General features: G+C 47.3%; 1 protein-coding gene across 2 annotated transcripts in view; it reads right to left on the bottom strand.

The window, feature by feature from the left end:
• arhgap40 (Rho GTPase activating protein 40) overlaps positions 1–6,877 on the bottom strand; it is a 24,509-nt gene extending 17,632 nt beyond the window's left edge. The window contains exons 1-2 of one of the 2 annotated variants that reach the window (XM_076267410.1): positions 5,780–6,877; positions 907–1,106 (exon numbers count right to left, since the gene is read on the bottom strand). In XM_076267410.1, coding sequence (XP_076123525.1) covers positions 907–1,106; positions 5,780–5,997 — 418 coding nt within the window. In that variant the 5' untranslated portion in view covers positions 5,998–6,877. Of the gene's footprint in view, positions 1–906; positions 1,107–3,246; positions 3,631–5,779 lie in introns of those variants that run through there. The other variant, XM_076267411.1, reaches the window with a different exon arrangement.
• Positions 6,878–7,851: the final 974 nt, after the last annotated feature.

Here is a 7,851-nt window from a genome sequence, read left to right on the forward strand (position 1 = left end):
CATGAGAACACATGAGATCACATGAGAACACATGAGAACACAGGCAAACACACACACAAACAAACAAACAAACAGACAATAAACACAATGTATTGTAAATAATGAACAACAACAAATCCAAACACACAACAAAAACAAATCTAAACACACATGCCCACAAACCCATGGCATATGTGATTGTGGATGACACACACACACACACACACACACACACACACACACACACACACACACACAGATAGACATCATAATCTAGATATAATCTAATCAACTATTAAAGATGCAGTCTGCAGTTCCATTTTAACCAGAAGTTGTTGTGGTATTTGAGCTCAACAGGTCAATTTGAGCTCTCCCTTATGTGCCCATTATGAACTTTTTTAAACAGGCTCTTTAAGCTTTAAGTTGATTGTGTGAAACTGTGTATAGCTTCGTCCAAGCCACTATGCTGATGTCCCACTTGATTTACAAATCCAGGGGTGTGTGTGTGTGAAATCACTGGTAGCACAAAACAGTGGAAACACAGCCAGAGGCCTGTGACGACTAATAAGCTTAATTTGACAGAGAAAATCTCCAGGGCTGTGTACAAACAATGGAGTTGTTGGATCAATTTGACCAAAAAAAAAACACTGTCTGGCATTAGAAGCGCTGACTGCACCTTTCACTCCACATTCTTTCACATTCCGTCTCAGAACCGCATTATCTCACGTTTCCTCTGCATTCTCTCTCGTTCCCTCTCAGAACTGCATTCTCTCTCGTTCCCTCTCAGAACCGCATTCTCTCTCGTTCCCTCTCAGAACGGCATTCTCTCTCGTTCCCTCTCAGAACTGCATTCTCTCTCGTTCCCTCTCAGAACTGCATTCTCTCTCGTTCCCTCTCAGAACCGCATTCTCTCTCGTTCCCTCTCACCTTCGGACTGTTTGGAATCTCGTCGGTTGGGGTTGGGCTGGGAGAAGCTGCAGCTGCTGCGGATGGTCTCCACCTCGCTCCAGAACGAGTCGAGGCACAGCTCGTCCGGCTGCTCCGGCTCGGGGCACTGATCCGACGCGGCCTGGTCCTGAGTGTCCAGCGCCCAGGGCTCTACGCTCATCTCGGTGGGGCTGGGGTCCCTGCGAGAGACCACAAACAAAAGCAAGGCAAAGCCGGCCATAAGGAACGTGTTTAAGAAAAGAAGGACTTCCACATGCAGACAAAAGTGGGAGAGAGAAAAAGATGACAACCAGCACAGAAGAATGGAGAACAAGAGAGATGGAGGGATAGAGAGGGGAACGGAGGAGGAGAAATCAATAGAGGCATAATGCCTTTTGGATCATCATCAGCCTAAATGTGCAAATAGGTTTAGAGAGAACATGAATGATGGGGAGTAAGGGCAGATGTGCTGATTGGGGAATAGAAGAGCAGCGCGCGTCGTGTAGCCGTATTACCTTGCTGTGGGTGAAAGGGGGATATGAGTAAGAGTCGGAGGAGAGCGAAAAACAAAGGGAGGAAGCCAAGTGTAACAAGATGAGTTCACAGAGACTAATCAATACGAATCAGCAGAGCCGGCCGAGGACGGAGAGGAAATAGGAGCGCTCTATTGATCTTTGGAAAGGTAGTTTCCTCACATGACCACTAGATGTCTCTGTTGTCTCCCGCCACCACTCAGTGCAAAGAGCACTACCTTTACTCTTGCTAATTAATCCCAAACAGTTCAGCATTGTGCTGCTTAAAGCTGCTTATTGTGTAAGACACATAGTAGATTTACGAAGGGATTTTCATTTCCATGAAAACCTCCTGTGGCAAGAGCAAAAGGAGTCTACATACACATTCTCGTGGGCTCAGAATGTGTGTGTGTGTGTGTATGGCAGCGAGGTGGCTATTCTTCCAGGAGGCCTGAAACACTGGCCTCCAGGCCACGCCGTTACACTGAGGGAAGGAAACTGCGGTCTCCGAGCCTTTGGGATGTGGCTTGGGTCACGCAGTCGAGAACTGCTGTGCCTTCATGTTTTTTTAACCGAACAACAATGAAACTCATGACAAATGCTTTGTGCGACACACTGCCATTTAAGAAGCCACTTCCTATGCAAAATCTGTGTGCCTTTTCCAATGACGCATATCTGTAGTTAGTATTTGAGGACCACAATGACCAAATGATTATCTCCAACACAAATCTATTGGCTCAATGTACAGAGCCAAATGACATGCAGCAAACTGTAGATGTGAACACATCTGGCCCATACAATTTACATTCTTATTTTGACCAGATCACACAGCAGAGCAAAGAGGACAATAAACAACGAATAATAATCTTTTCTGTTTACTTATTGTAGTGAGACTAAAGTAGCTGTGGCATGGCGTCCTATCTCCCAATCTCCCACGAGACACAAGGAAGCCCATCAATAACACTAACACAGCCCTGTTCACTTTGACATGCAAAACTAGTTTCAGGGTCACCAGGGGAAGAGGAGAGGGGGGAGGGGAGTGTAGGCTGCGCCAGTTTCTACAGGAACCCAGAAGGAAGTACATCCGACCTGACCTACACCCCCCCCCCCCAAACACACACACATGCCACACACACACAGACAGACACACACCACTATATCCCAAATAAACAATAATGTAATACAGACATCTATCTAAGGGAAGACTGCAGTGCGACAGTACTGTATATCTCCTCAAAATACTTTTCATATTAGGCTATACCTCTTATATTGTACCATAATACTTTTCATATTAGGCTATACCTCTTATATTGTACCACAATACTTTTGCATACCTCTGTGTGACATGTGGTAAATAAAAAAGCATTGCTATTAAACCCATGAATTAAGCTGAAGCGTTCAGCCATGCTCTCTCCTCCCCACCACCCACAGCACTCAGACAGACTCTGGCTCCCACATGCAACATCTGCCCGCACCAACACTCCATTACTCTCGCTCCAGTCAGCTGATACACACAATACACTCTCACACACACAGTCCTTTCAGTCTCTAATATCTCTCATTATCATCAGAGATACATATGTAACACAGACACACACACACGCAGACACACACACACACCACATGCGTATCACATACACACACACACACACACACTCGCACACGTACACACGTACACACAGACTCTCAGAGCCACCACAGACCTCTGTCCATAAGAGTAGATTTCCAGCGGTCTATGTTTATAAAGTGAAACTGCCGTATGTAGGCTGTTCTCTCTCTCTCTCTCTCTCTCTCTCTCTCTCTCTCTCTCTCTCTCTCTCTCTGGTACCTGATCTGTGGGTGGGCCGCTGGTCTCCGACGTTGGCTACGTGGGCTCCCGCGAACAATCTGCCTGGAGGGAATCCACCGACGCATGCTCTCCTCCCTGGCTCTCATGCTCTTCAGCATCAAAAAGGCCTAATCCACGCAGCTCGCTTACGCGAGGATTCTGCTGACGTCCGTCCCTGGTTTCTTCTTCACGTTGCCTGATGTTGGAGGCACCAGCACTGGCCTATCTACGACTGCTCCATCAGAATGGCACCAGCACTGGCCTATCTACGACTGCTCCATCAGAATGGCTGACAGGTATGTGAGGTGACTCGGGTGGAGAAGCACCACTGGAGCCTCCGCCCACCCCATACACACCTGTTAGCTCCGAGTGTGGACACACCTTAGCCAGTGGCTTCCGGCGCTGATGTCACAAAAGGCCTCACACACACACACACACACCCACACACACACACATGTACACACACACACACACACACACAGTACACACACACACACACACAGACACACACACACACATACATGCACACGTACACACACACACACACACACAACCAAACACAACTGAATACGTGCATATCAGTCAATCTCCCTTTTTAAAAATAAACACCTGTCTCATTTCCCCACTGACTGTCATGGAAATTCAACAGATGAGATAAGCGAAAACTGACATGTCAACTTCCCTAATAAAGTAAATTCCCCCAAAAAATACCAAAAAACCACACATTTTCATATTATCGATTTCATGGCTCTGTCAGTCAGGAAGTGAAAAGAAAACAGAGGGACAGCCGCAGTAGGCTTGTAAACAAATGAGCAGCTAGAGACACTGATGAATGACCTTCCGGATCAGTCAACCAAAACAAACTCAATGCAATCTCTCATTCGCCGGAATGTCATTATAACTGACATATTGTCAACTCCATCTTTGCATCCACTCAAAAACCCCCTGAAGAGAGCGCAGTTCTAGAGGAACAGGCTTTTCTGGAATGCCACCTACACATTTCATTCCTTTCACTCATTCTTTCTCTCTCTCTCTCTCTCTCTCTCTCTCTCTCTCTCTTTACCCCCCTCCCCTTTAATGCATTCCTTTTGCTTGACTGTAGTTCAAAAATATGCCAAATATCTGACAGTAAATAATTTCAGAGATCTGTTGATCTGTTTGTCTGACTGACACCAGAGACATTATAAGGGACTTGGCTCATAATCTCAAACAGGTGAAGATTTGTTTTCAGGCAGCAGCACTTGGCAGGAACTTCAGTTATAGTTGCAGTTCTTACTATATTTCAAGGCCAGAATGTTGACCTTTGATTAAAAAACTCCCGTGTTGTTGCCGGCAGGAAGACTGATGACGCAAGCACAGGTTTCATTGTTCCTTTTTAATGCGGCCAGTGGTGTGATAATGGTGAGGAAGCCTGTTTCAGAAGCCTGTCTAGTTCTCCATGAGTTCATGTCAGTATGTATATAATAATAATAATAATAATAATAATATCAACCTCTCCCTTGTTTTCTTCCAGTGCGGCATTATGAGTGACACACAGACTCATGAATCAAGTCAGTGAAGCTGAATAAGGAAAGGAACTCTAGCTCCAGAAAAAAACCTAGAGCAGTTATTTTTATCTCTGCACGACAACAATACACCTCCTCACTGAAGGAGAGACACAAGGAAGTGAATGCTGTTTAAGCCTCACACATTCTAAACCGTACCATCAGCACACTTTTCTGACACAATTTCTGATGACACAACACCATCATTCCTTTCTCTCACTCAACACAGGAAGTAGCATTTTCTTAGGTCAAACACAACATTCATCACTAGCGTCCAGGTCTGGTCAGTGAACACAGGTTTAGATAGGCTACAGGTTTGCCTCATCTCAGGCAATGGAGCGAAGGACTAATCTGCTTCGTGATCAGTGACAGCGTTACTCCAAGGCCACTGGTCTAAATCCAATCTTAGTCCAGGTCTGGTCAGTGAACACAGGTTTAGATAGGCTACAGGTTTGCCTATTTGTGAGGAGTATCAGCTCAGGCAATGGAGCGAAGGACTAATCTGCTTCGTGATCAGTGACAGTGACAGCGCTACTCCAAGGCCACTGGTCTAAATCCTCACAGCAGAGTTCAAAGCCTCTTATGTCCAGGAGAGTTCAGAGTTAAGTAATGTGGACGTGTGAAACCTACTACCACTAGCATCTCTAGCACAGAAGTGGAGCATACACTAATTGCAGGACAGCTGCAAGACTGACCTCATGATGAAGCATATGGGACTAAACAAACACAGAAAATTGCTTACTATGCTTACAGATATCCTTATGGGTGAGTATTTCTACAGTTCACTGATGTTTACAAGCCTAATTATTTACACCTCAAAAACGAAGACATTCTGAAACTGAGACACTATTTCAACAAGACCTCCTAAACCAACCAAGACACTATTGCACTGAGTAAGAGACAGACTTATTGACTTAGTAGCAGACAGACAGACAGGTAGAGACATGTAGCATCCAGATAAGTCGTGGTCAGTGGGGTCCTGAGCCTACCTGGCCTTCGGGAGTCCATTGGCGTTGCCCGCACGGCGCAGTCGGGCCTGAGGCGCAATTTTCCCCCACGGCATCCTGGCCTCGTCCCCCAGGTTACCGTGGCAAATCGCAGGAAACAGCAGCTGCCTGCCCCCGGCAAGCTGTTTCCCTGTAATCTCGTCTGCGCGTAAACACATGAGGAGCAAGGACAGTTTCGCTGGAACGTCACCGCGTCGCATCCTGCTACAGGAAAGGAACCGCACAGGGGCAGCACGCCGGGTCCCGCATCACTTCCTGCGTAAAATAAATGCTGGATCACCCCCCCCCCCCCCTCTTCTCCTCAGCAGTTCGCCTCCGTGCTCTTGAGCACTGCTTGTATACTCCTGTGTCACCACTGCTGCTACACACACTCCTGAGCACTGCTGCTACACACACTCCTGAGCACTGCTGCTACACACACTCCTGAGCACTGCTGCTACACACACTCCTGAGCACTGCTGCTACACACACTCCTGAGCACTGCTGCTACACACACTCCTGAGCACTGCTGCTACACACACTCCTGAGCACTGCTGCTACACACACTCCTGAGCGCTGCTGCTACACACACTCCTGTATCACCACTGCTGCTACACACACTCCTGAGCACTGCTGCTACACACACTCCTGAGCACTGCTGCTACACACACTCCTGAGCACTGCTGCTACACACACTCCTGAGCACTGCTGCTACACACACTCCTGAGCACTGCTGCTACACACACTCCTGTGTCACCACTGCTGCTACACACACTCCTGAGCACTGCTGCTACACACACTCCTGAGCACTGCTGCTACACACACTCCTGAGCACTGCTGCTACACACACTCCTGAGCACTGCTGCTACACACACTCCTGAGCGCTCCTTGGTGTGTCACCACTGCTGCTACACACACTCCTGAACACGACGTGTCCGTTTACAAACACGTAGCAGCTGGAATCCACCTCGGCTCCCCCGGGGTCTTCCAGGCCCACCACGGCTCCCCCCTCGTCCCAGCTCTACGCTTCAACTAAAAGGCCAACAGCACTGGCTGGGAAAGTCCCTTTCCTGTCCTTCTCCTAGGTCCGCACCTCGGCTACTGACGTAGCTGCTCTTGGTTCCTCTTGCTGTGGTCTCCGTGCGGCTCACACTGAGGTCCTGCCTGTAGATCCTCTGGATGTTAGTCCGCTGAGGAAGTAGGAAGGGGCTGGTGGTCACTGCTGGCGGACTAAGGCTCTGTTCACCATCTCGTCATAATCCCCTATGCTTTTTGCTCAATCCAATACACCTTCAGGAATGTTTTTTTTCCCCCCACCTTCAGAGATTAGGCTATTCTTGCATTTACTGGTGCAGAGGGGGGAAACAGGGCAGGCCATTCAGGAGGGAGCTGCAGCACACATGGGGTGAGGGAATGCGCCTGACGTAAAACGTTGTTTTCTGGGAAAAACCTGAAAGGGGCTCGCGCCACGGCTTATGTGACACCATCATGACTAAAAGGACCTCAATGGACCTTATGGAAGCCCAGGACTACAGTACTGCAGGATCAAGCCTAATCCTTCAAAAATGTGAACTAATGTTACCTTATTTATTTCCTCGCTCCGAGAGGTCCCGCATGTGTGTCCTGAGATCATCACATGAAGAATCAGTTGATGCCACTTAAATGTCCTATTGGCCACATAGCAGACTCATATTAAACTTGGACTCTGAGCTGCCATTGAAACGGGCAGCTTGTTATATTTACTCGGATAATAATAAAACTATTTACACCTACTCTATTCAATTTTGCTGACCAAATAATGCTACACACCTTGGCAATTTCGTTCTGTTTATTAGGCAATCTTTTATGTCAAGACCTAGAGTAATATTCTGCTGTCTATTCCTGGTTACATGCTCACCCTATAAGAAAAAAACAATACGCATAAAAAACCATGTTGTGGTACATGGCTGCATTGAGGCATGCAAGGTGTTTAAGCTCAGTTGCTGGATTCAACATTCAGGCTGGCACATAATACATAGACAACATTTCCAAAGTTAAAGCTGCAGTTGGCAAGTCTGACAGATTGAGGGGACTTG

Source organism: Alosa pseudoharengus, unplaced genomic scaffold (assembly GCF_046254945.1).
Source record: "Alosa pseudoharengus isolate Yale_2024_CS ecotype anadromous, Long Island Sound unplaced genomic scaffold, YU_APseudo_1.1 YU_APseudo_1.1_scf_5, whole genome shotgun sequence".
Classification (NCBI taxonomy): domain Eukaryota; kingdom Metazoa; phylum Chordata; class Actinopteri; order Clupeiformes; family Clupeidae; genus Alosa; species Alosa pseudoharengus.